The sequence below is a fragment of the Pituophis catenifer genome, unplaced genomic scaffold (assembly GCF_029215685.1).
Source record: "Pituophis catenifer annectens isolate HBS135680 unplaced genomic scaffold, rPitCat1.0.hap2 SCAF_1, whole genome shotgun sequence".
Lineage (NCBI taxonomy): Eukaryota > Metazoa > Chordata > Lepidosauria > Squamata > Colubridae > Pituophis > Pituophis catenifer.
The window spans coordinates 258,941,238-258,960,554 of NW_027256881.1; the positions used below are offsets into that span (position 1 = coordinate 258,941,238).

General features: G+C 35.1%; 1 protein-coding gene across 2 annotated transcripts in view; it reads right to left on the reverse strand.

Annotated features, from left to right (window-relative positions):
* Positions 1-16,723: 16,723 nt before the first annotated feature.
* Positions 16,724-19,317, reverse strand: part of ELP4 (elongator acetyltransferase complex subunit 4) — a 123,862-nt gene continuing 121,268 nt past the window's right edge. For both annotated transcript variants that reach the window (XM_070957520.1, XM_070957519.1), the window contains one exon: positions 16,724-16,968. In XM_070957520.1, the coding sequence (XP_070813621.1) occupies positions 16,837-16,968 (132 nt within the window). In that variant the 3' untranslated portion in view covers positions 16,724-16,836. The remainder of the gene's footprint in view (positions 16,969-19,317) is intronic.

Consider the following 19,317-nt stretch of genomic DNA (forward strand, 5'->3'; position numbering starts at 1 on the left):
GATTTTGCAAATGGCTAAATGGACATCAGTTGGAGGTTAATCTGTATTTCTAAAAGAAGAATGGCTTTCCACATACTTCTGTACTGCATCCTATGATGTAACACACGAGGAAAGACTTTAACATGGACCTTTGTATACTGAAGGAATTATATCAGTTGGAACAAATCTTCATTTTGGTATCCAAACTTTTATTCATTTTGGTGTATTATTTGTAAATGGGCATTTATATGTTATAATGAAAGAACAATGTAGACTGAATGGATGTTTGCTTTTGTGTTGGTCATGAATTTTTTTTTTTAAAGGAAGCCATGATCAACAACCTTTGCCATGAATTAAGAGTTTTATCAAACTGTATCGAATACTTCTACCAATTTGTTCATAGATTCCAGACTATGCTCCAAGTCTATATTATTTCACTGCATATAATTCAACCGGGAACAATTCAGAGTATATTTCTGTAAGGAAAATATCTGTTGAAATTTCCAAAGGTTATAAACAGATGATGCTTATTTGCAAACATAGGGTTAACTTCAAAGAAGAAAAGTTTGATAGGAAAAGGGTAGATTGTGTCTCCGATATAATCCAATTTGTTTTATGTCAAAATGTAAGTATTTGTCTTCCCTAGAAATCTCCCAGAATGATTTCTATAATAAAGTTAATTTCATTTATATTCAACAAGAATATTCTATAGATGTTTTACACACATTTTCATGCATCAAACATTTCTTTTTTGGTCAGCAAAAGTTAATTGTTCTTAGCTATAGTTGTACTACTGTTCACAGTCCAATCATTTTGTGCATCTAGAATTCATTCCTAATCAATTAAAAGTGCTTGCAAGAGTTTTAAACTTAAGTGTTTTGAAGTTGTTCACAACGACATATCAAAATTAACCATTGTTGATTGTAAAAACCATGCCAAAGCCTTTGTATTTCCTTTATTATACTATTTTATTTTTAACCTAATAGTGTGGTGTGGCAAATTTTGTTCCTTGTTAGGGTTTAACTACTTTTTTTTACACACACAAGTCTTTTTCCAGTTGAAAATGAACATTCAAAAGTAATTTTTATAGATTTTATAACTTATTTTGGAATCTCAGTTGGAAAGTTAAGAGTTTGGTAGAACATCAGACTTACGTATGAAAGCTTTTTTTAATAATAATAATGATAATGATGATGATAATAATAATAATAATAATTCTTCAGCTGCAATGAAATATTATATAAAGAAATATTTAATAAGGAGAAAACAGCTAACTTTTAAATAAGAGTTACATTTTAAATTATGTTGGATGAATTTGGATTTAGAGAAAAGACGAACATTTTCTACTTATTTCAGTTAAGCTGCAACACTGAAAATACTTATTTTCAAATAAATCTAGTTTAAAGCTAATGGAATTAAACTGGAATATCTGGTTGGAAGATAACTTTTTAGGGTTTTGTTTTTTAAATTATTGAATGGGTATGTTTATTACAAAAGTAAAATTCTCTAAGGAAATGAATTCCTACATGTATTCACAAAGCACACCTTCTTAACATAATTTTCTCATGAATTTATAATCTGGATAATGTTTTAGTGCCCATTGCACATGTATGCGTAAGGGTGAAAAGGTGCATTATCAAGAAACAATCAGAGAAAAGAAATAAGGACACGACAACAATGTCGATTGTGACTGGTCAGTGAAAATGAAAAGCTTTTAGTCTTTGGCAGTTTGAATATAAACATTCCTACATCTATGAAGGAAGTTCATTGTGATCCAGCTGTTAATTTACAACATTGCATGAAAGAAGAGATCTGATGATGTGTAAAAAATTATTCCCGGGAAGCCTGCAACTTAAGGGAAACATCTCAAGCAATTCTTTTAAAAGATAGGGGAGATTCATTCTCTCTTTCTCCTCCATAATGCAATGTCTGAATCAAAGTGATTTTTCTATAATTTAGAAAAAAAATGTAGTTACCCTAAAACAGATTTTAGTTTACTGGTTCTATGAAAGCATCCAAAGGGACAAACTGCTTCCAGAGTAAATGTAAGAGGATATAGCACAGCTTTAATTACAGCCCACAGTCTCCACATGCACTGAAATGATGGTGAATTTTAATGTATATATTTTTTAGAAAACTTTGTGAAAAACACAGTTTAGGATCTGAGTTAAGAAAAGGTGTATACTCTGATTAAAACTCAAAAGGCTTTTTTTCTGACAAGTTATTTTAATGCTATTTATACCAAGAGGATATTTCATGTACAGAATAATATTGATGACTATGATTGATTAGACAGCTAATACTGTGCAAAACATAGCAATTCAAACAAATGCCAACAAATTTGAAGAGAAGTCTTTCTTAAGCTGTGTTTCCATGTATTTATATATACCTGGGAATTCCCTTCTGGAACTTGGTTGGATTTAATTCTGTGAGAATGAGTATAGATGTATTGCTAGTCTTCAAGAAAGTAATACTAACTTTTTTAATGTCCAAAAGCCATCCCAAAGGAAATGTTCTTGGGTCTATGAATGAGAATGGGCATATTCTATCATTAACATCATTTTATGGTACATAGAAACAAACAGGGCCTCTTGAATATTTTGTCTAATCAAGAAGGGTTTTTTTTTTTCCCTGAATTATCAAAAGAAGAAGAAGAAGAAGAAGAAGAAGAAGAAGAAGAAGAAGAAGAAGAAGAAGAAGAAGAAGAAGAAGAAGAAGAAGAAGAAGAAGAAGAAGAAGAAGAAGAAGAAGAAATTGTCTTCTTTTTGGTGTTAGCAACATGGAGCCAAATCCTGTCCTAGGGCATATCACAAGATCACACAGTTTTATTCCAGATTAATTAATTTTACTGCCCTCCTCTGCTTCTGTCTTTTGCATCACCTAAAACAGAATTATAATAATCAGTATGCTATATCTGAACAGGCAATGAATATGTAAAAAACAGTTTTTAACCATCTTGATTATAGGTTATTACGATGTGTTAAAGGGTAAAATGTGTTAAGCGATCTTAAAGATGTACCTTCAGAGTTATTTTACAGATAATTTTAGACAGCTCCTGTGGAACAGCATCTTGACTGTCCTTAGCAGTCTACTCAATATTGTTTTTCATTGAAAGGGTCATGAAAAATATTTAAAGAGCTTGTACTTCTCCTTGTCTTTTTCTGTCTTTCAGTTTCTTTATGTTTGATTAGACAGCTGCTACACCTGAATCACTTATTGTTCCAGGGTGAATCAAATGCCACAACAGTTTAATTGATCTTTGAGTAGTTCTTGGTTCTTTTGCCAGAGGCCTCATTCCAAAAGCAGTCCAAAACTGTCATGTGAAAGACTGGCTATGGGATTGATGAAGAGCAAAGGAGACTTTATCTTGTATGGACATCAACTGGCTGGGGAATTATGGGCACTGAAGTCCACACATCATAAAGTCACCAAGGTTGAGAAACACTGCATTAGAGAATCAGAGTTATGTACAGCTTCGTGCTGGAAGAATCTTGTCTAGACAAGACAAAACAAGGATCTCTAACTGAGAGGGAATGGTAGAGAGAAAGAATGTAACATAATAAATAGCGTGAATTTCCATTCCAATTACTTTACTGTTTACTTTTTCAAGGCCATGCTAGATTATAAAATAAAATAAGCACATCATGTGTACTGAGCAAGTTCCAGTAGTTTAAAATCCAGGTGGGATGCATTGCTGGATCTGATGAATTTACTTACCAAGTTTCATATGCTAATAAATGGTTGCTAAAAGAGAGTTGTATTATGAGTATGACAGGCAGATACTCTTTAGAAGACCATTTTTAAATAGATATTTGCAAATTAACATTACAAAGCATTTCCCCCCCTCCCATTAAACCTTTTCTGTTGTAGTTCTGGAAAATAGCAATGTGCATTTCCAGTTTATGTGTTCTTAACCTAATGATGATTCTGATAAAAATAAATAAGTCCAGATACATTATGCTTTAGGTACACTACCAGGAGTTTTTTTGTTCATCCTAAAAAATCTTTATTATGAATGATAAAATCTTGATAATCCCAGCAAGCCCTACTAGAATATTTATTAATTTTTATATGCATAGTGTTGTAAGATCTTCACGATTTCTCTCACTTATTCATCTAATTCTTTAGAATGAATTGTAAAAGAATTTATCCGTATTTGTTTGATCTTTCTCAAAATCAAATCATAGTTGCAGTTCTGCTTTGCATAGCCTAGTTCCAAGTCAATGATACTTGACCTACTCATATTCTTGACCAGACAATTTCGTGTACATTTTTGCATAAACTTTTTTTTTTTTTTTGCAATGTAATTAAAGGGCAATTCATCTGATGACCTTATTATTTCAATACATTCATGAGGCTGGATTCAGAAACTGTCTCTGAATGGAAGGACTCTTTCTTGCACAATGGAACAGATATAGTGATCATTTGCCCTGGACCTCCCATGTCACAGTCTGTTATGACCTTCAGATAGGAGAGCTCTGCAAAGCAATGGGGAAAGTGCCTCTAAGTGTGGCAATGAAAAAGGGACCTCAAAAACAGTGTCTCTGCCCCCCGGACTTCCCCACATTTCTTGCAGATGAGTCTGTTCATGAAATGTTACACTAGGAGACAACGAGTTGAAACCATCTCATTTAAATCAGTAGGAATTGGGAAAGAATGCATCTTTAAAAAACAAAATTGCTAAAGGAGAAAATGTCAAAATAGGCAAAGGGGCATCCACAATGTCCCACCTTTTAGTAAATGCACAACATTGCTTGCAAATATCAAAGGGCTTTTTTAGTATGATTCCAAGATGGATACCTAAACTATTTTGACCCTCCCCATGGGCCCCACTGATATAATGTTACTAAAAACATATTTTCATACCATAAACATGGTGATTCTTTAATGTTATTTGAATGCACTAAAATGTTTGAAAATATCACTTGAAAATGTCACTTAAAATCAAGGAGGTTTCAATTATCCTGAAATGTTGAATTTCTCCCAAATAATCTGAAAATGAAAGTATATCCAACTCATAAACCATTTGAACATATAAACGTGGGATAGGATTTGTATACTTATTTTACCAGTATGATTACAAATTCTTTGCAAATAATAACATTATTTCAGGACATCCTGTACTGATTTCAGGTGCAAGGTGAACAAATGCTCTTAACATTAAATTTAAAGTTGTAGAACTACATTTTATTTTAATACACTATTAAAATGTTTAATACACAATTATAAATGTTATCTAATGAAGAAGATCAAGCCCAAATGCAGCTTTCTTGTATATGTTTTGCAGTATTCATCAGCATAGTAAGAAGCAAATAAATATACAGACAGTAGTAGCTGGTTTTCAGATTCTAGCAGGACTGTTGTCCAGCAATGACTTTTGACACTTTCAGGGAATTAAATTAGCCACCAATAACATGGTGTGATTGGAAAAGGACAGATCAATTAAAATAGAACAACATACATCATGTATGTCCATCATGACTACCAAGATGCCTGAGATTGATTTGCCCTTTTCCAATCACACTGTGTGATCTAATTTTCTCAGCGCAACACCTGCAGGGGTTTGTGTTAATTTGGGGATAAGCTCTTTTTACAGGGTGATGTTATGACAGACGCTTAACACTGTCTTCCTTTTGTTCTTGTTTGCTTTTGTGAAGCAGGCTAACAAGAGTGGTTCAGCTTTCACCTAAGAATGCCACACATTCTGTTCCATTTATTTGTTTTGATTGGAAAGGCAGAAGCATCTCTTCCTGTTATTTTCTTAAAGGAAAATGTTGCTTTTCTGCAAGCATTGTGGGGACTGAAACAGATACTCCTCAACAGAACCTGCAATCAGAATCTCTCTGAAAAAGTAGGCCTTTGGAAAGGGGTGCATTTTCTAGAAGGGTATATATGATATTTTAAACAAAAGCATGTAGTCAGAAGGAATGCCTTAGATTTTGCTTCATTACTATGCTACATAAGGACAAAATTGAGTGCCAAAGAAGCCCCCTTGGACAAAGAGATGTAGGGACTGTTTCTAGAGCTTTCTGATGGACAAAATGTGGCAGAACACTTCACATTCTAGAACACAGGAGCAAAATTAGAAATGATCTTGATAGGTTAGCAAGGATCCACACCCACCCTCTCCCCTATCCTCCATAACACCCATTTGCCTGCTCTTTGTAGTGCCCTGCCAACATGCCTATAGGCATTGTCCAACAGCTTGCTTGTCTGGAAATCCCACATCATCCTACATCATAGTCACATAGTCATCCTTATTCATCAAGCATTGTAATCCTGGAGCTACAACAGCAACCTGGAGTTCTGGCTTTACTGCCATTAGGCAACGTCGTCATATGATTTTGCACTTTAGGACTGCATTGTTTAGTTTTGGTCCCGATTGCCATCGTAATCTGAGGACTACCTGTAATAGTTCTTGTTTAGCCTCCATTGGTCAGAGCCCACAAATTAAAGATTCGTAAATTTGGGGACAAGTTCAAAGAGTTCAGTGAGAATGATTAATGAACTACAATGATGGGAGTTTAAGAAATTAGCATATTAACCTAAATAAAAGCCAATAAAGGGGAGATAGTACAGTTTTCTTCGAGAACTGGAAGTGGTGCCACAAGTCTGAAGACCATGGTCTGTTATTTTGTCACCCTAGAAGATAGGGAAGGTAGGACAGATTCTGTTTCAATATCGGAGGAAGAGGAACCCTAATTATAAGCTTTTTAATAGTGAAATCACTTACCAAAGGAAGTTGTTGACCATTCACTTGTTGGATGTTTTAACACAGAAACTGGACAGCCATTGTCAATGATGTATTAATTTAGATTTTTGAACTGAGCAGGAAGTAGGACCAGTAGCTTACATGTCTTTGCCCATTCTATGATTCCCTGGAAACGTCTACTTTGACATCTTTTGTTTATTTCATTTTGGAAGAATGTCTTCTTGTAGCTCATTCTGGATTGTAAATGAACAGGTTGCAAAAAAGAAAGTTTTGAAATAATTGGGCAAGATATTGATGGATTTACACCTTTTAAAAAAAATTAGCATTGTTTTCCTGGGATTTTTTTTTGAACCTAAGGTATAAATATTATAATTTATTACTATGTTTCTGCTTTCCTGAAATGGTAAGAGATTGTAATATTTGAATGTGAATTAAATCAGGACTTTCCCTTAATTTTCTTTGGGTAACAGAAATTCACTGTAAGACTGGGGTAGGCACAAGCAATCACCTTTTCTGTTCTGCTAAATGCCACAGTATTTTGAGTCCAGTAAGGTGGTAAATAAACTGGATTACAGGGCAGCTGTTGCTAAATCTCAGATCCATGGGTAGCCACACCTTTCTGGATTTGAGCAAGGACAAACCTAGACAAGGACAGGGGTGAAAACTGTCTTATACATTTGTCTGATTGCACATTGAGTACTCAGTGATTTTTGTGGAATTTTGTAGGCTTATTTTATTTAATTTTATTATGCTTATTTATTTTAAATATTTATTTAACAATAAATAAATATTTATTTATTTTAAAATAAATATAATAATTTTTTTTAATGGAATGTTGCTGTGAGCTGCCATTTATTTATTTACATTTGTTATGACTGCTCATTCTGGGCAGACCCTTAGGTGGCTTACAAAATCCAAAAACAATAAAAAAAAGCCAGAATATACCAGGCAGACAGAAACAATTGAATAATAATAATAATAATAATAATAATAATAATAATAATAATAATAATAATAATAATAATAATAATAATAATAATAATAATAATAATAATTTTATTTCTATACCGCCCTTCTCCCGAAGGACTCAGGGCAGTGTACAGCCAATTTAAAAACACAAGACACAACAATAATTAAAAATTAAAATAATTAAATAGATTTGGCCAATTTAAAACCCCAAAAATTTAAAATACCCCAATTTAAAATTATTAAGTTGATAGCCCGGCCTGGCGGAACAACAGGGTCTTCTATGCGCAACGAAACACCCGGAGGTCGGATATCTTGCGTATTTCCGGGGGCAGTTCATTCCACAGGGCTGGGGCTCCCACAGAGAAGGCCCTCCCCCTGGGTGTCGTCAGCCGACATAACTTGGCTGATGGCACCCTAAGGAGACCCTCTCTGTGGGAGCGGACTGGTCGGTGGGAGGCTATTGGTGGCAGAAGACGGTCTCGAAGGTACCCGGGTCCTATGCCATGGTGGTAACCAACACCTTGAATCGCACCCGGAAGACCACTGGGAGCCAGTGCAGCTCGCGCAGGAGGGGTGTCACGCGGGCACGAGTTGCGCCCATAACCACCCGCGTGGCCGCATTGAAGATAGGTAGTTTGGCAGATAACCAGGCCTATGCCATAAACAACTTTATAGGTGATGGCTAGCACCTTGAATTGTACCTGGAAGACAGCTGGTAAACAATGCATCTAGCATAGCAACTGCACATTGGCATAATGAAAACTGTGCTACTGCCTGCCCTGCTGCATTTTGTACCTTCCTGATAATCTTCAAGGGTAGCCCCATTTGGAACACATTGTAACAGTCCGAGCATGTGGTGACCAGGGCATGAGTAATCATTTGAAGGGCCTCCTGGCCAAGGCAAGAGCGCAACTAGTGCATGAGATGAGCTGGTGCAAAAAAACCCTCCTGGCTACAGCTGCCATCTGCTCTTTGAGCAGTAGCTGAAAATCCAGGAGGGTTCTCAATTTGTATAACATGGGGAAATGCTATCCCATAATAAAAATGTCCCCCAACCAAAGCTGGCTCAAACACTTGCAACAATTTAATTTTGTCAGGATTGAGCTGAAGTCTGTTCTGCTTCATCTAGACCTGAATAGCCACCACACAGCATGTGGTTGAGCTTCAATACAGTGTGCTGATAATACTGTACCCCAAACCAATGGTTATTCTCAATAATTTTCATGTAGATGTTAAATAGAAAAAGGGAGAATATTGAACCCTAAGCTCTCCTAAAATGAGGAACCTCCCTCCAGTGGTGGGTTTTAAAATTTTTTTACTACTGGTTCTGTGGGTGTGGCTTGGTGGGCGTGGCATGGCTTGGTGGGCATGGCTTGGTGGGCATGGCAGGGGAAGGTTACTGCAAAATCCCCATTTCCTCCCAATCAGCTGGGACTTGGGAGGCAGAGAATAGATGGGGGAGGGGCCAGTCAGAGGTGGTATTTACATGTTCTCCGAAGGACTCAAAATTTCTGCTACTAGTTCTCCAGAACTGGTCAGAACCTGCTGAAACCCACCTCTGCCTCCCTCTTCATTAATATTAACTGAGTGGGACCAACAACTGCAAACTGCAGTAGCACAGTGCCTTCCACTCCCAACTTCCACAGCATGTCCACAAGGATGGATGTATCACCCGGTCCTGATTCTGATAAAGATGGAGCATGATCAGTGTTGTTTCTGTAGTAGAACTGTACTGTACTGTACCAGAATCATACTGGATTTCATACCAGTATGAAATCCAATTGAAACAAACCAAGTAATCATTTTCTTCAAGATTCTCTATAGCTAGTATCCATCAGCTTTGTTCATACTCCCCCCACCCCGCAAAAAGAGGAATATTGGAGTCTGGACAATGATGACCTCCTGCAATTTATTTATTTATTCATTTATTTAGCTCATGACATCTAGAAAGGTCATATAATCACTGATATATAAATTCAGTTTGAATAAAGTATCAACAAGTGTGTGTGTGTGTGTGTGTGTGTGTGTGTGTGTGTGTGTGTGTAATCTCCTCCTATAATGGAATGCGTGGATGAGGAAGATGAGGGAAAGAAATGCTGCCTAGGAAAAATCAGACAAGAAAAGAGGAATCCCCAAAGACTTAATAACATTCAGAGGAAGAACAGGCTCCAATTGATCAGATGGTTAAAAGTGGCAGCAGGAAGTTCGAACCTTCAGATTTGAAAGATCCTGTTAATGTTGCCTTATGATAAAGTAGAATGAGCTCATCTACTTCTGTTTCCTGTTTAGTTTATCCCAGGAGGGCTGACACCTCCTGAGGATATAACACTGCCTCCTTCAAGGCCCAGCAGATTATCATGGGATTATCATAGGATAATCATGAATAACAAAGGCAGCTGCATTTCTTTTTGAAAGAAAACAAATAAATGCCCATATACATTTTACACTATTTTCTGGATTAATAAAACTGAAATTATGTAACATTTATTTATTTAGTTTTTGATTAGCACTAGCTAGCATAGCCAATAGGAAGGGAGCATCAAATTTGTGTCAAAGTATCAGAAAACTATTGGATTGCATCAGTGGTGGAATTCAATTTTTTTTACTACCGGTTCTGTGGGCATGGCTTGGTGGGAGTGGCAGCGGAAGTATACTGCAAAATCTCCATTCCCACCCCACTCTGGGGCCAGCTAGAGGTAGTATTTGCCAGTTCTCCAAACTACTCAAAATTTCCGCTATCGGTTCTCTAGAACCTGTCAGAACCTGCTGAATTTCACCCCTGGATTGCATGTTCCTATCTAAATATATAATTGATTTTTTTAAAAAAATGTATCATGCATTGTTTCCTGCCCTTCAAAATAATATTATTCAAAGCCCCTGGCCCTGATGCTATACCCCCTGATTTGCTAAAATCTAATCCTGAGTGGTGGATTCCTCTTTTAGCAACACTCTTCACCCATATTAATACCTCTGGCCGGATCCCTTCCTACTGGACTCTAGCAATCATTGTTCCTGTTTTTAAACGAGGAAATAGGAACAACCCAACCGATTATCATCCTATAAGTCTGCTCTCCACCATTGGAAAATTGTATGCTAAATATCTCCAACTCAGACTCCTCACCTGGGCTGAGGAATCCAACATCATTGGTGTTGAACAGATTGGGTTTAAAGCGGGCTGTGCCACATTGGACCACTGTTTTGTCCTAGCACACCTGGTTGATAAATACGCCACCATACCAGGTGGTAAACTTTTTACTGCTTTTATTGATCTAAAGGCACCTCTTCCCATTGTCTGGCAAAATACAATCTTAAATTTTGTTCCATTCAGTCGTTATAGTTTGCATATCAACTGTTGTTTCATTATCAACAGAATTTTATAAATAGTAATTGTAGGGTTTTTTATGCCAGACTTTAATAATCACTTGTAGTAAATTAGATGTATCGAAATGCCACAGATCTACATTGGAATATTATTTTGTAATATTTTAAGATAGCTTTTGCTTCAAGCCCAAATATACCTTTGCAGTTGTAAATCTTCAATTGAAGTATACCAAAGCAAACTGCAACTTCATCCTTTCACTTTAAGCATGTCAAAAGAAAAATGCAAGTGTTAGTGCATATTTTCCCAAAACCTAAAAATCTAGAGAGACAAATCACTGGTTAAAGAAAGATTCCAGAATAATCAGTTTGTAATCTACATTCAGTTAGGCAACGCAAACAGTGTATGGAAAGGAAGGCAGGCAGTGTGGTGGAAAAATTAGAAAGAATGGAGAACAAGATTGAAGGAAAATTAACCTTTTATTCAACAATCATTGAGTTCCAGCTTTGCAAGGCGAGGAATAAAGAACAACAGACAAGACATTTTATAAGAATTTTGAATAGCAGAACAGAATGTTCTAGATACTGATTCACTGTCAGCCTCTTGGGATCATATCAGTGGTGGGTTCCTCCTGGTTCGGTCTGGTTCGGCCGAGCCGGTAGCAGTGATGATATGACATCACCGAACCGGTTCTCCGCCCCCCACATTATTCTTACCTTTTATTTGGTCCCACCCCCAATCTATTGCTGCCTCCTGAGTTCCAGCTGATGACTAGAGGGAAAAAAACTGTTTAAACTCTTGCCGCGGGGCTTCAAAGGGCTGTCCTACAGCTGATCAGTGTTAAAAGCAAACAAATGAGTCGGGTCATAAGTGCGAGGACTGGTCGTAAGTGCGAGGACCTTCCAGAAATGACTCTGACCAGCTAGCCACATGACCTCCAACCCACACCCACAAAATAAGCCACGCCCACAGAACCGGTAGTAAAAAAAATTAGAACCTACCCCTGGATCATATGCAGGAAAATTATGTTTTTTTAGAGTAACATTGCTGGGTTTAGATACACATAACCCAAATACTTACTTGCAACTTCCTTATTTGCTCTGCTTTGGTCAGTTGAATGGGGCGGGGTTTCTGAGGCTTCTAGTCTATTTCATTCTGTCTTTTTTCATGGTGACTACTATTTTCTTCCCAGTAAAGAAAGGATGGGGCAGGCTTTTTTAGAGGCAGAAAAGGAGCCTTTCGGTCTGATAGATATATGTAAGTGGGGAATTGAACTGATCCTTGCTTGTTTGCAAGTTCAAAGGGAAGTATCCTGAAAATAAATTTTAATTTCATTTCAAACATAGCAGGTAGAACATGCCATTTGCCTCAAAGATTTGATCAAGCAGATTTTTTTAAAATAGCTGAGTGCTGTTTGATGAGTCATTAACCATGCTCCAAGGGGTATGTTTGCCAGATATAGAGATCCAAAGAGATTTATATTATATTTTTATTGATATTTAGAGTAATAATCTGTGAACTATTGTAAAAGAGAAAGACCCTGAGATAGTTAATATGTTGATTACAAATACAAAACTAATATATAAAATGACAAAAAATGTTGAGGCTTTGGAAAAAGTGCAAAGAAGAGCAACTAAGATGATTAAAGGCATGGAGACTCAAACATATGAAGAATGGTTGCAGGATTTGGGTTTGGCTAGTCTAGAGAAAAGAAGGACCGGGGGGACATGATAGTAGTATCCCAGTATTTGAGGGGCTGCCACGAAGAATAGGGGGTCAACTTATTTTCCAAAGCACCAGAAGGCAAGACAAGAAAAAAATGGATGGAAATTAATGGAAATTCAAGGAGAGAAGCAACCTGGAATTAAGGATAAACTTTCTAACAGTGAGAACAACCAACAAGTGGAACAACTTGCCTTCAGAAGTTGTGGGTGCTTCATCACTGGAGGTTTTTAAGAAGAGACTGGACAGTCACTTGTCTGAAATAATATAGGGTCTCCTGCTTGAGCAGGGAGTCGGACTAGAAGACCTCCAAGGTTCTTTCCAGGCCTATTCTGATTGATTGATTGATTGAAAAGCTTGAAGATAATTTTACTCATTGGCAATTCTGACTTGGGCTACTTCAATCAACTGTTTATTGGAGCAATTTAGAATCTTCCTATTTTTTTTTTAAAAAAATATCAAAACTGGAAAGGAGACATGAAATATGGACATAAAAAATATCATCAGCATATTAACCCTAGCTCACATTCTAAAAAGTTATGCTATATACATTAAATATTGTAATCTTGTTAATACAACATGATGATTTCAAGCACCTATTTAAAATAACAGGGGGAAATGGGCATCCTTGTCTAGTGCCTTTATCAATGAAAAAAATAGATTAAAAATGACTGAGTATCACTTTGCATGAAGAAGGTACATTTGAATACAGATCCAATTATAAATTCTTCAGAAAATCCTGAATAAACTAGAATACTGAATATATGTTGCCAAAAAATTTTTTGCCAAAGGCTTTTCCAGCATTCAGTGTTACAATCACAGCTTGGTATTATCCATTATTCAAATAAATCTGATTTATTGTAAAGAAAATATTGTCTGATCCATGTCAATCATTAAAAACCCAACCTGGTTACTCTTTTTTAAAAAATTTTTTTTAAACCTTTATCGTTAAAACAAAAGTTGGACACGGTGGAACTGTCTTGGCGATATCTCCACCGTACAAAATATAAATACCATGTTTCCCCAAAAATAAGACTGTCTTATATTTTTTTGAACCCTGAAATAAGTGCTTGGACTTAGTTTTGGGGAGGTCTTATTATTTTGGGGTGCATGGAGCAAGATGGGGCTCCTCTTGCCATCTTACCTGATTTCCAGTGTTTAAATTTTTTCGGGGACGACTTGTTTTCGGAGGGAGGCTTATTTTAGCGCATGTGCTCAAAAGCCCGATTGGGCTTATTATCAGGAGATCTTATTTTCGGGGAAACAGGGTATATACAAAATATAGCATAAGTTTCTTATATCTTCAATATGCATTACTAGTAATTCTATACACACTTAACTTCTTTTACATATTTACAGATACATACTATATTACATATATTGCATCTTGTTTCAATCTATACCTCTTGTTATTATCTGTTCCAACTTTCATTCCTTAGGTCTAACCATTGATAACATTTATTCCAAATCTCATGGTATTCTGTCTCTTTTCTTTATTTTTCAGTTCTAACGTCAGTCTATCACATTCTGCACATTCAAGAACTTCCTTTATTTCCCATTCTTTCGGTATGTTTTCACTCTTCCATTGTCGGGCGTAAACTATTCTTGCTGCTGTTATGATATGCAGTGTTAAATATGTTAACCCTTGTTAACCTGGTTATTCTTAATCACTAAACATAATGACTTTTGCTAGAATTCTTATTTGCTAGAATGGATGTTATATCTTGATATCTACATTGGTCAGGAGGATAAGCCTAAATTGAACAAATATGACATTTGCCTGGCAAGGTTCACTAAACAATAACAAAATGTCATCTTCCAAAATATTATTATATAAAAAGTAATATGACTAATGCTTGGAAAGGTGGAAGGAAAGAAAAGAATAACAAGCAAGGTGGATGGCCTTAGTCACAGTTGCAATGAGTGCACAGTTGTTGAAGTTCCAGATTAGGGATAGATTATCATGTAGAAAGTCTATGTGGCCTCCAGGAGTCATGAACAATTTGATGGAACATAATCAATCAATGTGAATTTAGAAACAGTTGTATCAGAAAATACTTTGTATTATTCGTCAGGAAACCCATCATGTCCAGTTACTTTACATTACTCAGAATTATGACCACAGTTTTAATGTCATTAGTAGTCAAAGTGGTATTCTTGTAAAAAATTAATTGCGGGAGATTATTTTAAAAACAAAAAGTCTACTTTCATGAAATACAGACTGACTATGCAAATTTGAATACAATTTAAGACATTGGAATGTTACATTTTCAGAGGAATTACGTAAGTTATTGTTCATATCTTTAAAAGGTATAATAAAGTTTATATTGTTTTTCTTCAAGTTACTTGGCATTTCCCCAATTTTGGTGTACATATATTAAAGCAAATTCAGACCTGTGTGATATTATTCAGGTTAAGCTTATATCTCTCTACATTGATAGGAGTGTTAACTATCTGTGCCTAAAGAATTTCCATTTTATTTTTTTATATTGGTTTCAAGATTTTTTTTCTCATATGATGCATATGCAACAATATGGACATGAGTATAGGCCTTATGTGCTTCCCATATAAAAATTAAAGAACTAACTGTACTTGCATTTAATTCAAAATACTGCAATGCGTCAGAATTATGATAAGAAAAATAAACTGGTAATGACAAGATACGATGGATAGATTTGACATTCTAGCAATCACTGACATTGATTCAATTATTCTAATTCAGAATAAAAGCTGTATACACTATGTGTTTATAGTACAGTAGATTTTTAAAAAATGATTGACATTCATATTAAATAATTGTTGAAGCGCACCATTTTATTTACAACATTATAAAGTCAATCGTTTAACCAACACTTTAATTCCATTCCAATCAAAATACATTAACATTATTGTAGTCGGTGTTTTACTGGGTTTTCTTTTTGAAGAGGTACATTGCTTTTATATCTATAAAATTGTAATCTGAAGTATGATCTGAACTATCCAAAGTGAACATGATGGAAATTATGGAGAAATTATTTAAAATAAGATTCCAATAGTCTTAAAACCATCTAAAATGAATATGCATGGTCCCTGCTTCCTGATATTCACCAGACAATCCATTTGGTACCTTAGTTTTATATAAATACACAGATTTTATTGCCAATAAATACATTTTTTCACATTTATATAGTTCATATTTCCATTTCATGGATGTAAAATATGAATATGTTTGTAATGCATTTGTGTATAGGTGCCCATGTCTATATTTTATATTTGCATATAATTTATATAATTACCCATCTTATGTATCATAACCCTGGGCAGCTTACAAACAATATGCATATATGTACATCACATAAACACATCACACTCACAAAATGAAAGTTCGGTTTTATTTTCTATTGCACCCTATACATTCTCTGTTCTCCAAGCTCCATTTCACTCCCCTTGATTTTTAATATTAATGTAGCTGTCAGACTGAATTTTACTCTGTTGACATAATTTCATCAGGTTGGCATCAGTTCTTTATGTTTATTATTACAGTTTTGAATTTCATTTAAAAAGTCTTGATGTTTTGTAAATTTCATTTGTGCATTTTAATATATTTATTATTTAATGTGAAAGTTTACCATAAAAGAGCTTCACTAAGTTATAGGTAATAACACCGGTATAGAACAACCTGCACGTCATTATATAAAAGAATTTGTCATATTTTATTGAATAGTATTTTTCAGATACCCCTTTTGATATCAAAATAACTTACCTAAAATCATTCTTTATTTTATTTAATATACTATTGATTTACAAAAACAGTAGTTCCAGTAAGCATTTAAAATTCTTTTGCTTAGTTGCTATCTTGAATTTTACCTATAACTGAAGTCCAGTTTTTGACAATAGAAATCAATTTTTCCAAAGGACAATTTATTTTTAAAATGTTCTCGCAATACAGAATGCATTTGTTTACTGTCAAAACATCCCACCTATGAACATAAAAATAAGAGAATGGAAAGATAGATACAAAGCTTGCAAGTTAGTTTTTTTTTTTTTTTTGAAGGACTGCTGGGTCACAATGATGAAGAAAAATATTTACGAAAGTCATTAACAGTCATAATTAGAGTGTCATATAAATTGGAGTGAAGCTGCTAAGTTGAAATCACTAGAAGTCCAGGTGCTTCTTGCCCATGGCCATCGCACTACATTCTGTGCTCAGCAATTTGGCGGAGACTGCCAGATCCTGTTTGCTTGTGCGGCTCACTGTGTCTGACAAGTCTGGAGGCAAATGCAATCGCTGTGGCAGGAGATTTTCAGTAGGGGGAGGGGAGAGGAGAGAGGGGGAGAGACAGAGAGAGAGAGACAGAGGGAAGAGGACAGAGGGAACAAAAAGAAAGAACTATAATGAATTTTTATTAATATTACTCATTTCAAATTCTCCCTGCCAATGAGCAAAACATTTGAGTGGTTTCCCCCCCTTAACTGTCTCTCAAATCATTAAGCATGTCATATATTTCTCTAAAAAATTCTGCTATTTTCCATTCAGCTTTATTTTTTCTCTCAAGTTCTTTCAAAGCCTAAGATCCAAATAGGTAAAAAAAAATAATAATAAAGGAAAGGATGCTTTTGAGTTGAGCAAAACTTCATATGAATCTAATTCCATAAGGCCAAGATAAGTCCTTTACAATACAATTCAAAAGATGTACAGTATATTTAGACATTAATCCTACTGTGTGCCTGGGGATTATTCTCTAACATGGGAATTATACTCTAGTGATTTCAATGTATTCCTAGACCCTCATATGTAATTCCCAATGAAGTCAATATGGTCTAATTTTGAATACATATGTACAGGATCACAGGATTCATTTTGTTTCCAAAACAAAAAGCAAATTGTTTCAATTTCAGATTGCACTGATAATGAATGTTCAGTTTGTACTCAGAAGAATAAAACTGAATACAATTGGATTGAATGAAGATAAGTTTCTTTCAGTTACCAAACCTGTATTCTAACCTAGGTGCACTGTCTTTACATTTATTTTATTACTGGTAACATGATTTACTTTCCAAGAGAAGTAGGTAGTTAGCAATATGAAGAATACGCTCACTTTTGTGATACTGTATACAAATTAGAATTCAAAGGAACAAAATTCTTACTATTTCTTGGTGCCTGGGTTTGTGTTTATTAACAACAATTTGTCCATACCACATGATGAGTCAGAGACTTTCAAAAGCAACATTTAACTTGAAATGGAAATAAGTAATTGAAGGAAAATAAAAACATAAATAATTTGCACCGGACAAAGGCTCTTTGAAACTTCATTATGTACGATACAATAGGAAGAATGCTAGGTTTATGGTGTCTCAACAATGACAGAAACATATTAAGTCTATCTTCAGTTTTACAAGTCAGAATCAGTTAGGTTTTAATGTGTCTGTTTATAACAATAAACAATTTTAATAATTCTAGAAGATTAGTATAAGACGAGATCCTCAGAAAGGGAGGCTAGAAGTTGAGAAGCAATATATGAATTGGTGTAGGTGTATGGATTTAGTGAGAGTGTGGATATTGGTAAGAACAGAAAAATACTGGAATATATAATGAATGGTGTTGCGACATAATACCAGATTTAAATTAGACGTCATTTTCGCTTATTTGTTCCTTTTTTCTTATTTTCTTTCTCTAATTTATTTATTTTTTACTCTTTTTCTTTTCTTTACATAATGTTGCTTATTCCAATGTGAATAGCATGATGGTACATACATGTATGCATTCAATATGTATTGTGACATATTTCATAAAGTTAAAGAAATTAGAACTAGAAATCATTTGCATACATAATTTACAGCAGTACATGCTAATTTAACCCTGGGATGAACATTTCCCCTCATTATCACCTTTATCATTCTCAGCAACAGGTATTGCATATTCTGGACTGTTATTAAAAGATTTGTTGATGGAATTCCCATTTGTGGAGAGATCAAATGAAATTTCCAAGTGAAGCAACCCAACTGGGGTGGTTGTAATTGACCAACAAGTATACTGTGAACAAAGAGATTGTGAGTCTTGCACTGCATCCATAGCTAGATCAAGTAGTGTAGAGATAAAATCACTTCAGAAGAGGAACCAGAAACCTTCACTGCTCTGAAAACTACCAATAGTTCAAGACTGTTTATATACAACAGTCATTTGAGTTATGTCTTGGTTAATGTATTTTCCGACTGACCACTAAGACCTTTGCTTCATAGTGATTATTGGCACAAGTGGTGAAAAGGGGCAATCCCACAGCAGGTTTGGAAGAAACAGTCTCTTGTAGAATGACTGAATAAAAAAAAAATGGGAGGTAGAAGTGAAGACAGTTTGAATTCAGATGAGACTGAAAAATAGACAGGAACCAATGTTGCAAGACTCTCATGTGCATACTTGTGAAAGAGTCTACTGTGGTTTACAATCTGCAATACTTGGTTCACACATTGCAGTAAACATAGTGTAGTTTGCTTAGTTTTGACTTAGCTTGATGTGTGAACTCAGCCATAGTCTTTGTTCATCAAAAATAAAAAAAGAAAAAGGAAAAGGGGGGATGTTAAAAGGCCCTTGACTGTGACTTGGAATGAGTAACTAGGTGCATAATAATAGGAAGGCTCT